This window comes from Fusarium redolens (assembly GCF_020744475.1).
Source record: "Fusarium redolens strain MPI-CAGE-AT-0023 chromosome Unknown BKA55scaffold_11, whole genome shotgun sequence".
Taxonomy (NCBI): Eukaryota; Fungi; Ascomycota; class Sordariomycetes; order Hypocreales; family Nectriaceae; genus Fusarium; species Fusarium redolens.
In genome coordinates this window covers 205,957-219,389 of record NW_025763674.1, presented here as the reverse complement: position 1 = coordinate 219,389, position 13,433 = coordinate 205,957, and the positions used below count along the sequence as shown (strand labels likewise).

The following is a 13,433-nucleotide window of genomic DNA, read 5'->3' as shown; positions in this document are numbered from 1 at the left end:
TCGTCATTTCGTGTTAATTAATGTGGCTGATGCTGTGGCGAGGCAAAGCTCGACGTCATGAAAAATTCACTGAGGACGATTGGAAATCCGACGTCTATGGGTGGCCGTGTCTCAGTCGCAAGACCGTCATGTTCATTATATCAAGATCAATTGCATTGTTATTGAGGTAATAACGGTTATTAAAAGTCAATTGTAACTCAATAATCGTTGAGGACTCACCATTACAATGTATCGCCCAAGGCTATTGGGCCAGAGCCTTCGGGGCTTCACCCATGCCCGGACATGTCGTCGAACATATATCACGGATGCGGATGTTGAATCTGCAAGAAGATACTGCTTGACACAGTTACAGTAAGACCATCTGCATCTTTAAGCGACCTAGTCTAACAGTGCTCAGAAATAGCGACTATGATGCTCATCTCATTCGCCGCTTCGTCCCCTCTCCAGTACAAGACACTTACGCTGCTCTCCGTACTCTTAATCTTGAGCTTGTTCGCCTCCCTGAGCTCGTTTCTAACCCTACGATTGGATCCTTTCGAATGAAGTTCTGGCAAGAATCCATTGACAACACTTTCGCGGGTCGTCCCCCTCGCGAACCTATTTGCATTCTCCTTCACAAGAGTCTACAAGATCTAGAGGACCGTGATGGCAATTCTACCAAGAAATCGATAAAATTCTGGATCTCGAGATTAATAAAAACAAGAGAGAAGCATATGACGAACAGGCCTTTTGCGAATTTGGCGAGCTTGGAGGAGTATGCTGAAAATACATATTCGACTCTTATGTATGCGACATTAGCATCACTTCCACTGAGATCAATGCATGTCGACCATCTCGCAAGTCATATTGGAAAGGCTTGTGGCATTGCTGCGGTTCTGCGTGGCATCCCTGTTCTGGCAGCACCTCCACCTCCAGTAAATACACCTTCTGGCCAGGTTCCAGCTGTACGAGAGCCTGCGCTTCTTCTGCCATTGGATGCTATGGCTGAAGCAGGAGTCAAGGAGGAAGAGGTCTTTAGACAAGGACCCAATGCATCCGGACTTCAAGATGCTGTATTCCAGGTCGCGACACGAGCCAATGACCACCTCATCACGGCACGAGAGATGCTCAAGCGACTCAAGGCCGGAGAGGACCCAGGTCATGAGTTCGAGCATCGAGGAGAAGCTGAGCATTTCTATACCGAGGGAAGCAACACATTGAGAGAGATTCGCCAGGGATTTGGAGTTCTTCTTGAAGCTATCCCTTCGGCGCAGTACTTGCAACGTCTAGAGCAAGCAGATTTCAACCCATTCGCTGTCAAAACCGCTGGCTGGAAATTACCTTGGAGTATCTGGCAGGCCTTGTCCAAGGAGCGGATCTAAATGTGGAACATCACCAATTTCGAGATAAATCTCGAGTGAACTTTAGCAAAAAAGCCTGTAACATAGAAGGCATCGTGTTTAGAATATCATGAATGACGATGAAATCGAGTATAATGATATCTTGTGATGTTGAAGAGTCAAGCTGCCATGAAATGCCCCACTTGTCATGAGCTCCCACCAGCTGAAGTGGCTAATCCTCGGAACCCAAAATTCGAGATCCGCCAGAAATTCATCCAGCTTGGGCGACATCGAATTATTCCGCGACAATACCATTCTTATTGTAGATGTCATCACCAAGATGCTCTACGAACTAATTGCAATTGTACGAACTTCCTCTCTCTCTTCACATGCATTAGAGCTAACCGAAATCAGGTCCGACCGGGCAGCCTCTCGGAGGTGAAGGAGTACGTTCCTCACATCGAATCATCAACCAATCTCAACTAACCAACGCAGAATCGCCCAAACCGTCGGCTCCCTCGTCCTCAAGAATGGCGGTGTCGTCCGCGGTCTCGCCAACTGGGGTGTCTTCTCCCTACCGAAGCCTATCTCAGTGCATCAGATGAAGCACACACACGGCCATTACTTCGTCATGCGATACGATGCCGCTTCAAAGGTCCACCAAGACGTACGAAACACATTGCGCCTCGAGCCCCGTATGATTCGCGCCGCCCATGTCAAGCTCGGAGACGGAAAGCTTGAGTCATTAGCTCGATTTGGACCGCCCAAGTGGAAGACGACTGGTAGTGAGGCATAAGGGGAGAGGAAAGATGATTCAAAGATGATATGTATGGATGGCAAATGGCTTTGATAACGACAACGAAGGAGCAGGAAATTATCATGTAGTATACATGAACGAGCCTCGAATAAGGGTGTGGGCGTCAGAGTCCGAGAAAAGACTCAGCCCTAGGCTCAGGCATCACACGATGCCGTGTACAAAAACGACGCTGCGTCTGAAGATAGCAGCCATGGTTGTATGAGATATTATAGAACTTCAAACTCTGCATTCGCTTCATCATGTACTTGTCACGTTCTGAAGGAACCGATGCGTGGATGAATCTCACCAAGGGTTCAAAACACATATCACACTGAAACACTGGTAACATGAATGTATTCTATTCTGTTACTGCATGTCTATCATAAATCATCAATTACAACCACACCGATGGTCCGGGTGCTCTTGGTTAAAGCTGTCTTTCTAGAAACGCAACCCGCTTCCCAGGTGTCCGGTTGGCGCCTGAACGATGTGCCCTGCCTGTATACAGTGGTATGTGGATATCGGAATCGAAGCCGCAGCAGCCCAGGTCTTCTATGGGCTCCGTTTCGTGTTGTGAGCCAATGAGTTTGCCGCTTCCCTAGTTGTCAACGTCCATGCCATCGGTCTTACCAATGCCCTGCTCACGACACCAATCCACAAAGTCGTCAATCACACTTGGCCACGCGCCATCCTCGTTCCAAAATGATAGTGACTCATCAGATAAAGACTTAAGAGCGAACTCGAGTGTCATGTTCCACATGTCCTTGTTGACTGAACGAGTCCACTTGGCATTGAGGAAGGACTTCCACAGTTCCAGCCAGTTGTGGTTTGCTGTCTTCCACTCCATTCCAGGAGGTGCAAACAGGATGTCCCAGTAAACGAGTGCAGTCTCAAGGTTCAGTGCTTTCTGGTCGCCATCTCGACCAGCAACAAAGGTATGTCTATAGACCTTTTTGAATAGCGTCGGGTCAGAAGAGAGGGATTTGGTCAGTTTTCGGAGATGGGCGGCATGCTCTTGATGTGTCGTTCCAGCTCTGTATCAAATCAGCAATAAATTCGACAGAGGAAGTCTGGCCATGTATTGGTTTTGGTGTCAATAGCAGGCTGGGGTGATCTCTTACCCAGTCACTTTCCAGCCATCAACGTAACCTCTTCTGGTGATGACGCCCACAGAGGGAGCCTGGAGAAGTTCAAGCGCGATAAGTAGCTCGGCGTTTTCGATGTTGACTTGTAACTTCTCAGTGAGGTACGACATTGTGGAGTCGAGCTCGAGTTTGTCCTTTTCATCGCTAGAGTCTAGTTGAAGATGTAAGCTAAGGAACCTGGCGAATTGAGAGGACCATACACACCCTGCAACTGGGAGAATAGCTTGTCTAGCGATGCCTCTAGAGGCGACGGGCCCTTAAGGTCACCATTGGATGAAAAGAACCTATTCCACGTGTGTTAGTCGATGCCATAAGGTAATGTTGAAATAGTGAAGGGCTCCGAGCAAGGGGCCAGTGTAATGGCCAACAGTAACTATGCGTGCTGCTGTGGCCACCTCAGCTAACACATAACACAACTATTTAACAGACCAAGGTGATATACCGAGAATTCGAGTTCTTTGGTGTTTGTTCAGATCCTGTCTGATGAGACGATCCAGGGGTATCTTTGCCGGCCTCCTTGATAGAGGACAAGATAGGAACCCCGGTCGTGATGCGCTTCTTGAAACTTTTCCATCCCATCTTCTCAGTTGGCCAGACTGTGCTTGAGTGACTGCGATAGGTCACAAAGCGCCGAATGGTCAAAGGCTCTGAAAAATAGTAGGGTTTGAATGTTTTGTAACAACGTAGGAGGCGTCTGTACAAGCCCGGTCATGGGTGCCAACTACTTCAAGATACCCATGGTTTCCGTCTGGGAATTTGATAGAAGTATAAGCAACGCATGTCCTCGAGGTAACGTATTCAAGACCCCTCAATAGCACCAGATCTACAAGTAACCTTGTCTAAGACTATCGGCGTCTTTGTCGGTCATACTCTGCAAATGAGACGGGCAATAGTGGGCCAGGCGACAGTGACGGGATACAATGGGCAAACAATAGCCGGAAGCTGCTCAATATAGACATATCCGTATCCGGATGTAGCAGGGAGCATTGTGCCAGTAGACATAGGCGGCGGGTATCATGACAAGCACAAAGAATAGAAGAAGAAAAAACGGCAAGAACTTACGTATCGACAGCTTCGTTGAGCTTGAAACCTGCATTCTTGAGGTACTATTAGAGCGGATGTTAGCAACTCCATACCATATAATCATGATGATACAACTCCTGGCTAAATAGGCGCCGCTGAAACACAGGCCGATGCATCCATAGCCCAAGCCATGCCGTGTAGAGCATTAGGTTGTCGTGAGGTTTATCCGCGTCAGGGACCAGCTTGGTTCGTGATGATCGACATAAGGAAGGTGAACACGGATAATACGTACACGGGTAGCCTGTCGCTCTGATTGACCAGTCAGAGCTACGAACTGGGCGATGAGAACCTTCTGCTGGGCAGCAGATGGTGGAGGCATCTTGACGGCGTCGGATTTGTCGCTAGTTGGTAAGATTCTGCAAGGATATCGAAGTCGAGTCGTCAAGCGGGTTATTGGGATACTCGAGCGTCGGCCGATACGATCGAAATGTTCCACGGAGGATGCTCGGGGTTAGGCTCCCAGTGGTGATCGAACGGTGAAGATGCTTGGTTCGATCTTGGTGAGATGGCGTAGAGTTAGGGTCGGAGGGTGAGGAAGTGTTTATCGGAAGGAGTTCCCCATATGGAGGTTGCGCCGCTGCGATCGATTTACGTTCGAGGGGGAAGGCGGAAAGTCGTTGTTGGAGATGAAGAAGAAGTGTAGATGGAGGGGTTGAGCTTTCAGTTCGCGACAAGGCTGCGATCTTAGCTGATGGTGGGGTTGAAGTTTAGGTGATGAGCGGGGCTTGACTGGATGCCTTACGGGGTCCGTAATCCATTTGTAAATGATATGGTAGTCTTAAGGTGCCTTAACTGATTACATCTTATAATAAAATAATTTTGCCGCAAATAAGATATTTTAATAGCATGTTCTAAAGTTTGTTATTTAATTTTCTTTCTTAAATTTCGTGAATTATGTGCTTAATAATCTCAAAATCTCATTCTCAGCTTTTGGCCAGCCGTAGAGTTATGGAGTCAAGGTTCTTTGAGTTCTGGAAACGGCTATTCTGCACGTGAGTCTAGGAATTATCCATAGGACTTGACTTGGCGTTTTCTGATCCACAGTGAAAAATTCGGATGATTCTGTACTTTATCTCGTAGGAATGAAGTTATCATCCATTCATGATCTGTGCTGCTGTTCTCGCACTGTACTTTTCGCCATTTAGTGCTAGTTACAGCAGTTTATAGTGCATGCATACAGTGCCAGTTCCATTGTAGGGAAGACCCCCGCCTGTGTCATGACGTCTAGGCCCAGTCTAAGCACTTGACGCGGTTTTGGTTCACGACGCGTTTCCAAAAAGATTGATATCAATTAAAATAACAAGTTTCGACGTCCAAGTTGCAACACCACAGCAACCGCCAGGCAAAAGGGACTGAAGATGGCTTCACCTCGCGCGAATGAAGAGGAAGATATACAAATTGATCCAGCAGAACCTCTCAAGGGCATCGTCGTCTGCTGTACAAGTATTCCTGCTGAGCATCGTGTAAGTACCGTTCAAACTTGTCAGTTATCATGAGTCCTGTTTCCTGACCCATCATGCCTAGACTAGCATCGCTGCCAAAGTTGCCGAGCTTGGTGGTATTCATAAATACGATCTCACACCCGACGTAACCCATCTTATTGTTGGCGATTACGACACACCCAAATATCGCCATGTCGCTCGTGAACGCCCCGATATCAAGGCCATGGACGCCGCCTGGATCGAAGAACTTAGCGAGATATGGAAGAATGACGAAGAGATCGATTATCGACAGCTCGAGAATAAACACCAACTGAAGCCCCTGGAGAAGCGAGGCATCGATCCTACAGTTCAGCCACAACGAGGAGAGCCAGCAAGAGATTCGCTGCTGATTTGTTTGACTGGCTTTGGCGACCAAAGGGACGAAATCGCAAATAAAATCACATCGAATGGAGGATTATATACGGGCGACTTAACGAGACGATGCACACACCTAATTGTCAACAAGCCAGAAGGCAAGAAGTATACTGCAGCCAGGGCATGGGGCATTCACCCAGTCACCCTCGCCTGGCTTGAACAATCTATCTCTCGAAGGATGATCTTAGAAGAAGCCAAATTCGACCCGACGTTACCTCCCGAGGAGCAAGGGAAGGGCGCTTGGGTTACAAGAGAACTCAAACGTACCATGAGCAAGCGATCAAAGTCTGCCATTGCAGGTGGCGCTGAGGAGGGCCCTAGGAAGCTCAGAAAGACTGCCAGTATGAAGCTCAGTTCGCAGCGTAATAATATCTGGGGCGATATTCTTGGTCGATCAACATCGAGAGATTATTCCTTCGCTCAGGAAAATAAAGAAGATGGGAATCAAGGTCAGGACCAACAACAGCCACAGCGTGCAGAAGCCCAGCCTGAACCAACTGCTCCTGTAGTACCAGAAGAAGACCTGGGCATCTTTGGGAACTGTTACTTTTACATTCATGGATTCAACGCACAAAGAACTTCTGTCCTCGAGCAAACACTCGTCACCCTCGGGGCCACTATTTGCTCATCATTAAATGAAGCCGCTCTAGGAAGAACTCCAAAGCCGCCTCGCAGCCGGTTTCTGATCGTTCCTCAGACATCTCAACCTGACACTCACCCTCAGGAAATCTACGATAACCTCCATGTTGTGACAGAATACTATATCGAAAAGTGCCTTCACAATAAGCAATACTTTGACCCTGGGGAACACGTTCTCGGTCGACCATTTACCTTCTTCCCCATACCAGCGTTTTCGGACCTTATTATATGCAGTGCTGCTTTTACAGGTATCGAACTCAATCAAGTTGCCAGAGCCGCTGTTCAATTAGGAGCCAAGTTTGATGGAGAGTTTCGTAAGACTATAAGCGTGCTAATATGCAAGGACATCACTTCCATGCGTAAGGAGAAGCTGCGCATGGCTCTGAAATGGGGCATTCCTGTTGTTTCAGCAGATTGGTTCTGGGAGTGTATACGTACAGGCTTCAAGGTCCCTCTCGACGATTATATATTCCCTGAGATTAAAGACAGATATGCAGTAACCTCTCAACCTGCACCTAAGCCAGCCTCTAAAGCCGCCCCTGAAACAAGATTGCATCAAAATCCCATGCAGCGCACTCATTCAGAACCGGTGTCTAAGTCAGCTAAAAGTCATATCACGAAACCTCCACACGCCGCTGGCGTCGATACCTCGGCCTTTGATCAGGACTCACCAGAGAATGTCTCTCGAAAAGTGACTACGAAACCTATCTCGGCCATCTCACCAGACTTTGTCACAGCACGCACTCACCAAACAACAACGAATAGTTTACCTAAAGACAAAGACTTTGACTCACCTCTTGCTGAGGTTCCTCAAGCACGTCTAAACAGATCTCCCTCACCCACGAAACATACCACATTACCTCGCACTCGCTCCGATCCCATCAGCAAAGTTAACACTACGACTTCTCGCACTGAGGAAACAAGAGACACTCCTCCAACTCCACAAGAAAACATTCAGCAAGCGAAACAACAGGAAAATGCAGAGCAAGCCCGTCTTCGCGCTAAGGCCGCAGAGCGCCAGGCACTCTCCTCAAAACTTACGTCACTCATTGAGACCACAACACCAAATCTCCCCTCCTTCGCCTCCGATGAAACCGAACAACCAGCTCCAAGACCTCGCAAGCGTCAGCTATTCGGCCGTGCCATCAGCAATGCCTCCAATGCCAGCAGTGTTGCCTCGCGATCAGCGGCTGAGCTCCACGATGTATTTGGCGATGAAGACAAAGATCCAGAAAACCAAGAATCCGAGCCCCCAGCAACGCAGTTGGAATACCGTGACGATAAGGCGAAGGAGTGTCGAGCTGCTCTGATGAGTCGCATGATGGGCAGTGGTGGTGTCGAGGTCAAGGCAGCAGCGTCTACAGTGACACAGAATATAGTACCAGGAGCAACGCGAACATTGAGGAAACGATAGGGATGAGTATGTTGGAAAGAATGTATATGCATTATAATCTGTTTCGAGTTAGTATAGACAGCCTGCTTCAGTCATGAAAAGCACGGCATCTGCCATAAGTAATACGATCTCTCTTGAAAATGAGCCCTGTGTCAAGACCACTTCAGTCCTGTATGGGCCTCTGCTTATAATAAACGAATATCTGCGCCACGTTGTGAGACACTCAGTCTAGTGGCGACGAAAGAATTGAAAGGAAATTTGAATCATTTGTTCAGTCTTATCGACTCCAGGTATACTATGTAATAATGAGAGAACTCCTCTCTAAACGGCTTTTCCTTTCCGCCCGTCAAGTTCTCTTTTCCATCCTTTAACCCCGAGCCAAGAAAAACAATCTTCCCATGGGCACACAAAATCCAGTGTTGGCTTGGTGCAAAGTGATATCCTCTATGAGTAAGAAAGAAAAAAAAGAGACAATAGGAAATCGAAACAAGTCAGATCATGATTAAAAGGGAGACACGTAGAATAGGGCCATCTTTGTCCCTCGAAGAAGGTCGCTTGCGGTCAACGAAACTTACTCCACCAACTGTTGATTAGAATCGCCTCGGCCAGGCAATTGTTCAGAAACCATAGAATCCCACAGATTATTAAGTTGCTCGCTATTATCCAGGTTAGTTTCCAACTTTGTCACAATTCATCACAGGGGTTACACTCACGGGTCCCTCTTAGCCATTTTCATACCCCTTTCTCTACAAAAGAACAGGAAGCGACGCATTGTACGTGCTCGTGGGAAAGACGCCATGACATCGCCTCGAGGCTTGCCATCCGCAGCAAGCTCTCCGGCATCCTTTTTCATAATGATGTGAACGCGAAGTGCTTCGATACTCCACTCCATCTCCTCGATCTCTGCGAGGTTGACGTGGAAATCGATCTCGTCCCTAAACAAGCCCCATTTCGCGGGTTTCACATCTTTTAGTACTTGGTGTTGGAAACATTGTATCTGTCCTACCCAAGTCCAATACTGTGTGACATTGATATGGCTGGTATATAACCGAGTCTTGACTACAGCAAGCCGCCAATCATACTTAGTGATGCTGCCTCCGCTGCATGAATCTGTATCGGACCAAGCCTCAAAGTGAAATTCGTCATGTATGGGGCTCCCATGTGCAGGCGGCATGTATTTCGGCTTCTTGTTGAGGTGGGTGCTAAATGCTGGCTGAGGGCCAGGGGCGGAGACCGGTGCTGGCGCTGGCGCTGGTGCTGGTGCTGGGTAGCTTGGTGGTATCTGGTTAGGAAGAGGAGAGTGGTTGATGAATGAATCTTCCCGGGGCGTAGTAGGAACCGAGTGCATAGACTTCCGCTTCTGGAGAGGTTTCGGTGTGTTGCTAGGGCTACCATGGCTCAAGCGAGCCTTCATGGCTCCCGAAGGACGTCCTATGTTCTTGAAGCCGTGTTTGTAACGAAGACTAGTGAGTTTGGAATCATGGTAGAAGTCGTGAATTGTTCGTGGCAGATTGAAGTTGTGACCCTGTGTTTGAATGAGTTCGTGAAGGCGCTGTCGCATCCAGTCAACCGGCGATATGTCAAGATTGAACTTTTCGAGCTCCGATATTGTCTCTGATAGGCGAAAGAGGGTGTCATATGACGTTATGCCGCCCTTACCGGCCTGGATGTATCGTTTACCCAACAACTGATAAGGACTGATTGGGCCCTTCTCGTGGAACTCGAGAATTTTGATACCGCGGTTGACCTGTCTGCCAATTTGATACTTTGAAGAACCTCCCTTATCCTGCTTAGGACCTGCTTCAATGGCAGCCTGGTGCTTCTCACGCCATCGAGCAAGCTGTGGCTCAATGAGTGTCTTGACATTGGGCCAGTTGGCCTCCCAATAGGGGTGTTCCTCGTTAATCTTAACCAATGGCACCCCCGCAACGCATTCAGGATAGGTGTAAACATTTCCGTCGTTCTTAAGAACCATATTCTCTTGGGTAATCTCTTCCAGTGGTTGGGCAGGTGGTGATTCAGGAGGCTGCGATGAAGGGTCCAGGGGCATAGATGGTGGAGTTGGTCTTCCTCGTTCGCTAGATGGAGCTCGACTTCTCACATTAGCCGGCGTAAAGCCAGGAGTTATTCGATAGTCCTGTGGAGTGTGGCCTTGCTCAGGCTCTCGTGGTGTGTGAACTGGATCAGAACCGCGATAGTCTCTGGTTGGGCCATCGAGCTCTGTTGATGGGTGGAGAATTTCATGAGGGGTGCGGCGCGGAACACTTGAGGGAAGCACGGAGCGTGGTGTTTCCAGAGGCCTGGGTAGAGGATATATTGGAGTCGGTAAGGGCGAGTCCACAGGGTCGATCATACGTTCCGGGGCATAATCTGACCTAGAAGCCGTTGTCGGCCGGCTTGGAGGTCCATGAGGTGATCCATAAACTGGTCTATGAGGCATTTCACGAGGACGTTCAGCGGTTTGCACTGGTGCTACTTCGACAGTCCGTTCTGGGGCCCTCGCAGCTATCACATCATGGAACCGTTCATTGGGTCGATCTGGAGCTTTCTCGGGTTGGTGCTCAAAGCGACGTTCTGGCTGTCGTGCTGTAGTCCATTCTGCCTGACGCTCAGTCACTCTCGCAGGTTGCGGCTCAAATGGTCGTCCAGGCCCTTGCTCAGATTGCTGTTCGTATTGCCGCTCTGGCCGTCTTTCAGTCTGTCTATCCGGTTGTCTCTCAGGCTGTGGCTCAGGGAATTTTTCAAGTGTACGCTGTAGAGCGGGCTTTGGTGAAGGTGGCCGAGAGGGCACAGAAATCTGTTCCTCGACTCGCTGAGGCTCTGGTTGACTTGTTTGCTCAGGCCTTGGCTGAACTTCAACTGTCTGATGTACTGTTTCTGAGGAACGGTCTGCAGAAGTCTCTTGAACTCCATCTTCTAGCTGCTTCTTCCGTTGTGCTCTCTCCCTTGAGGCCAGTATGTCAATTGTGTCCCCTGAGGAACCATGGCATCCTTGGCGATTCCATTCACAGTTGCCACACTTCTGAAAGAGATCCCCGCCGACAATGATGCAGTCGTCGAAGGCGCCTTGGTTCTTGTCGCATGACAAGCATCTCTTGGCCTGTATCTCTCCTGTCGCTTGAATCATACAAGAGAGCCATTTGACCCCCTTCGCCTCAGTTCGTTCGTAAATGCCTGCAAGATGTGTGGTGTTGAAGCGTCGTCCTCGGCGGATCTTGACAGGTCTTCGTATCTCCAATTCTTGGATTCCCTCAACCCATTGGTTCCAAGGCTCTATCTGCTCCACGGGCCCGATCACATTGCCATCAGCATCAACAACATCAACGAGACTCTCGGCTCCCTCATTAGCGTGGTGCTCAATGCCTTCCATACGATCCTCATCATCTACTTCGTCAGGTCTGTCCACTGCCACTGCAGTGCCATTAGTAGGCTCTATTCGTGGGATCGGCCCATTAAAGCCTGACGATAGCTCTGGCAACATTTCAGGTAGAACAATGCCTTCTGATTCGGGTCCGAGATGATCTGGAGCATTGGGATCCTCTCCTCTCTTTTGTCTAAAGAATCGACGCATCTTGAACCAAATATCATGGAGCGTTTCTGTTCTCTTCTGACGTGACGCGCGGTAGTCCTGCTCAATGCGCTCAAGTCGGTTGGCCTTCTCCTCACACTCATCAGTGGTGCGTGCCAGTTCAGCCTCGACTTTAGCGAGTTCCCTAGCCAGTCGGGATTGAGATTCTTTCAGTTGGCTTCGCTGTCCTGTAAGGTCACTGAGTTTCAACCGAACTTCATTGATCGAGAGCTGGAAATCTTTCTCAATCTTTTTGTTTTCCGCATCCTTCTTGCTGCGAAGGTTAACCCAGAAATTGCGTTCGGTCTCATCCCAAACAGACTTTTGCTCCCCCTCTGGGAGAGAGTCCCAGACATCTTCCCCTGTGGCCATCGTGGGCCAATTGATTCAAGCGACTGCTTAACACGAATCTGCAATAACAATAAGACTTCAAGGTAGGACCACTATCAGTCGAAATGAAGTATGAGTAGTAGAAACCTTGATAATTGGGTGCATGAGCTCGCTACTGGGTTACACGTGACCGCGTCTGGTTGAAGGAAATGAGCAAGAAGCCGCAGACGGGCAAACGCGTTTCACTAGCTATTGTGCAGATGGTCGCAGGAATTTATAAATCAGTGGCTCTAATCCGATTGCCCAAAGGCTGAAATAGAGTCGTGTGGCGCGTGCTGAAAGCGGGTTGCAATCGGACTAAACCACCCCAAAAGACGAGCTGAGGTAATAGGCTGAGAAAAGGAAATGAGTTGGCGGAAAGCGCGTGAGATCAAAAAAAATACATTTATATCTCGAAACTCTGATGGAGCGAAGCGTGTTGCGACCAGCGTGTATAGGCTTAAGGAAAGATGATAGTGGTGGGTTCAATAGGGAGGGAGCTGGCCTAACATGAAGCATTAAAGTGACAAATCCCCTTGTCACCCAAAGCTCGTTAGTGGCCGAATTGCTTGCTTTTTTTCGCGGCCTGTCAATGGGCATGGGCCCGTCGAAAAAGAAGCGGGTTTTTGGTTACAGAAGCTGGCTTCCTCTCAAATGCCATTCAGCATCCCAGCTCAGTCGGAATTGCAATCCGAATTAGATCGCTGTCGCGCAAATGAGCCCACGGTTTCGCAGTGCGGGCCACTATATCCCTGCTGAAAGGTACAACCTCACTCAGAAAGGCACAATGAGGGATGATAGAAGGACGCGATCGAATAGTTTCAGGATGTTCTTGGGAGTAAAAGGGAGGTGCAGCTGTGTTGCACGGTTTGTGGTACGCGATGCGCCTGGGAACGGGCGTGGTATGAATGATAAAGTTTTGTTTGTTTTTTTTTTTTGGGTGAGAGATAGGCCACGATTGGGGGATTGGGGGCGAGAATAATGTGCGCAAGGACAGTGTCGGACAGATTAAGGATAAAAAGAGTATTCGCGAATAAAAGTAAGCTCAGACGATCACCTCCAAAGGGGACAGTATTGTAAAGTAAAGTCGGGTAAGTGTCAGTGACAGCGACAGTGACAGTGACGTGTGAAGGAGGGTAGATGAGTAGTCAATCCAGTCAGTGAATGGGAGGGAGTGGAGGACCGTGATAAAGGGAAAGGTTGGCTGTAGGAGGAAAATGAAATGGGAATAGTAGTAGGCAGAAGGAGAGGGAAAGGTAAGAGAG

The 13,433-nt window shown here is 48.7% G+C and overlaps 4 protein-coding genes across 4 annotated transcripts; 2 read left to right on the top strand and 2 right to left on the bottom strand.

Moving 5' to 3' along the window:
• The first annotated feature begins 31 nt into the window (after positions 1 to 31).
• Positions 32 to 2,469, top strand: BKA55DRAFT_646869 (Squalene/phytoene synthase-domain-containing protein). The gene is made up of 5 exons (XM_046197219.1): positions 32 to 351; positions 404 to 1,326; positions 1,646 to 1,683; positions 1,734 to 1,765; positions 1,815 to 2,469. The coding sequence occupies exons 1-5, from the start codon at positions 227 to 229 to the stop codon at positions 2,113 to 2,115; spliced, it is 1,419 nt and encodes a 472-aa protein (XP_046047300.1). The 5' UTR covers positions 32 to 226; the 3' UTR covers positions 2,116 to 2,469.
• A 244-nt stretch (positions 2,470 to 2,713) lies between these two features.
• Positions 2,714 to 4,662, bottom strand: BKA55DRAFT_540990 (Cullin binding-domain-containing protein; the record flags this gene model as incomplete). Its single annotated transcript, XM_046190325.1, has 6 exons — positions 2,714 to 3,149; positions 3,237 to 3,411; positions 3,465 to 3,544; positions 3,703 to 3,870; positions 4,323 to 4,366; positions 4,576 to 4,662. The coding sequence occupies 6 exons, from the start codon at positions 4,660 to 4,662 to the stop codon at positions 2,714 to 2,716; spliced, it is 990 nt and encodes a 329-aa protein (XP_046047299.1).
• A 1,039-nt stretch (positions 4,663 to 5,701) lies between these two features.
• On the top strand, positions 5,702 to 8,252 carry BKA55DRAFT_516646 (BRCT domain-containing protein; the record flags this gene model as incomplete). Its single annotated transcript, XM_046188103.1, has 2 exons — positions 5,702 to 5,806; positions 5,868 to 8,252. The coding sequence occupies 2 exons, from the start codon at positions 5,702 to 5,704 to the stop codon at positions 8,250 to 8,252; spliced, it is 2,490 nt and encodes an 829-aa protein (XP_046047298.1).
• A 550-nt stretch (positions 8,253 to 8,802) lies between these two features.
• On the bottom strand, positions 8,803 to 12,171 carry BKA55DRAFT_691885 (uncharacterized protein; the record flags this gene model as incomplete). Its single annotated transcript, XM_046199687.1, has 2 exons — positions 8,803 to 8,887; positions 8,945 to 12,171. 2 exons carry the CDS (start codon positions 12,169 to 12,171, stop codon positions 8,803 to 8,805), a joined length of 3,312 nt encoding a protein of 1,103 aa, XP_046047297.1.
• Positions 12,172 to 13,433: the final 1,262 nt, after the last annotated feature.

What these genes read in the sequence shown, in the direction of transcription:
- BKA55DRAFT_646869 (XM_046197219.1), top strand. Translation starts at nt 227, where the DNA reads ATGTATCGCCCAAGGCTATTGGGCCAGAGCCTTCGGGGCTTCACCCAT. An exon ending in TACTGCTTGACACAGTTACA is followed by an intron (nt 352 to 403) that starts GTAAGACCATCT and finishes GCTCAGAAATAG; the next exon opens with CGACTATGATGCTCATCTCA. An exon ending in TCTACGAACTAATTGCAATT is followed by an intron (nt 1,684 to 1,733) that starts GTACGAACTTCC and finishes AACCGAAATCAG; the next exon opens with GTCCGACCGGGCAGCCTCTC.